Below are 2,023 nucleotides of genomic sequence, written 5' to 3'. Positions count from 1 at the left end.
AAAGGGGGGGGGCAAGGCCAGCCATGCCACCCCACATGCAGGGAAAGCCCTCAGCCACATGTGTGCTCACCTGCTGGGTGTTCCTCGGTGGAGCTCTCTCCCTCCACACCACCAGCCACCATGTCTGTAAGAGAAAAGCCACTGGGGGCTATAGGCTTGGAAAAGATTTAACTCCCCGCTTGGCATTTTTGCATTATGTTGATCAGAGGAAGGGAATATATAGCAGGAATATGAATTTTAAAAATTAATATAAAAAAAATCAAAACTCTTATCCATTAACCTAAAGCATTACACCATGGTTTTGTAAGTGTTCTTAAACCAATTTTTAAAGCCAGCAGTTATTGTCATTTCCATTTTGAAGGACAGGCATTTCTCGTAACAATCCCCATTTCAAGTGCTGTATTTCACAAAGTTACTGTACCTTTTTCATCTGAAGAGAGGGACTCGGCTCCGCTGGAAGACAAAATGGGAACTACATGAGCAAATCTGTCAGATCTGTCCTGCACTTCCACACAAGTGGGCATTTACCTGCCAGCATTGCTCCCTGGCTTTGACCTGGCAATCCGAGGTTAAGGTAAACTTAAGGTAAACTTAAGGTGAGGGGTTGGTGATTAAAAATTAATGCTCTCTGACATCACCCATGGCCCTGGCTCTTACCCTGGCCCTACCAGGGGCAGCTGGCAACTGGCTCTGCTACACAGATTTACCACTGGCACAAGCCCTCAGCCCTGGTCCCCTCTGCAAAACGCCTGGACTTTGGTCAGTTTTGGTAGCAATCCAAACAATCTTCTTCAGCAAGGCACAAAGCTCTGCTAAACACTGTGGCCCAGATGTGGCAGATGACTCCGACAGACCCCATCATGCATTTGTAGCCCATGGCAAATTCAGGCTGACCTTCAGTCTCCATTGGTTTTTGAAAAGGGGAAATGTGCTGGTTTTACCATTTGTGGGTAAAGATTGGGTCTGGAAACCTTTCCGTGGAGCTCCACAAAGCTCCACAATGTCCTTCCTGCAGCCCAACTGAATAGACACCATAAAAGCTGCTGCTGAGGAAGGCACAGTTACCATAAACCAGCAGGTGACATCCAGCTCTCCTTTGCTTCAGTGGCACGAGCAAGTATCTCAGCCCCTCTGCTGTGCCAGCAGGCAGCTGTGGCAGCAGCCATACACCAGGGCATCTGTCCTCTCCCTTTTTGAAGGCAGGAGAGGGATTTCTGTGCCACCCTGGCAATGCTGAAGGATGCTGGTGATGGCAAGGCAACAGTCGGGTACTGCTGGGGTGAGTGGGCATCGCTGCAGGGGTCAGAGCCTTGTCCACTGCCACGATGGGACAGTTCAACCGCAAAATTAAAACACAAAAACTTAATAGGTGGTAAATGGTAGAGGCAGGAAAATAAATCCCCTAACGTATGGTTGAGGCACCAGGCAAAGTGATGCAAGCAAGGGGGATCCTTGGGTGAAGCACAGCAAAGAGGTGCTCCCACGCAGCCCAGAGCTGTAGGAGTTTGTTGGTCAAGGACATGGATAGCAGTGCTGTGGCCAGTTACACATGCAGGAGAAACTGGGTAAGGGTTTTACTGCAGGCATAAACGGGAAATTACACAACAGGGTTTGTGCTTCCAAACTGTATCTTAAAAAAAAAAAAAAAAAACCAAACCATAAATAATCACAGTATCTACAAGATTTGGACAAAGCCTGCAAATACCCAAGAACTGCACCTGAACCAAGCACCATTTGTGCAACCCTTCCAACGAGTGCTGGCTTGAAAAATAAGGTTTGCCTGCAGCAGGCTTTATACCCCCTCACAGCTGCATTGCCCTCCTCCTAAGCTAAAAAACACACTCCGGAAGAGAAAAAAGTAGAGCAAAAAATAAAACAGCCCTATTCAGTGTAAAACATTATTGCCCACAATTAGTTACGACAGGGAAGAAAGGCATTGCCCCCCCGGCCCCTCAACCCCTGCTCTGCAAGAGCTGCAGGGTCGCAATGTTGTTTCCCATTGCCACTGAAGCAAAACAGCGGT

The 2,023-nt window shown here is 48.0% G+C and overlaps 1 protein-coding gene across 1 annotated transcript in view; it reads right to left on the bottom strand.

Moving 5' to 3' along the window:
* The window catches only part of LOC104412610 (caspase recruitment domain-containing protein 8-like), an 8,121-nt gene extending 7,999 nt beyond the window's left edge, over nucleotides 1–122 (bottom strand). The window contains 1 exon segment of the mRNA XM_010023366.1: nucleotides 71–122. Within this exon segment, the coding sequence (XP_010021668.1) occupies nucleotides 71–122 (52 nt within the window).
* Between the last annotated feature and the right edge of the window lie 1,901 nt (nucleotides 123–2,023).

The sequence above is a fragment of the Nestor notabilis genome, unplaced genomic scaffold, assembly GCF_000696875.1.
Source record: "Nestor notabilis isolate BGI_N333 unplaced genomic scaffold, ASM69687v1 scaffold28521, whole genome shotgun sequence".
Classification (NCBI taxonomy): Eukaryota; Metazoa; Chordata; class Aves; order Psittaciformes; family Psittacidae; genus Nestor; species Nestor notabilis.
Note: the sequence above shows the minus strand (reverse complement) of the source record. Positions and strands in the feature narration are given on the sequence as shown.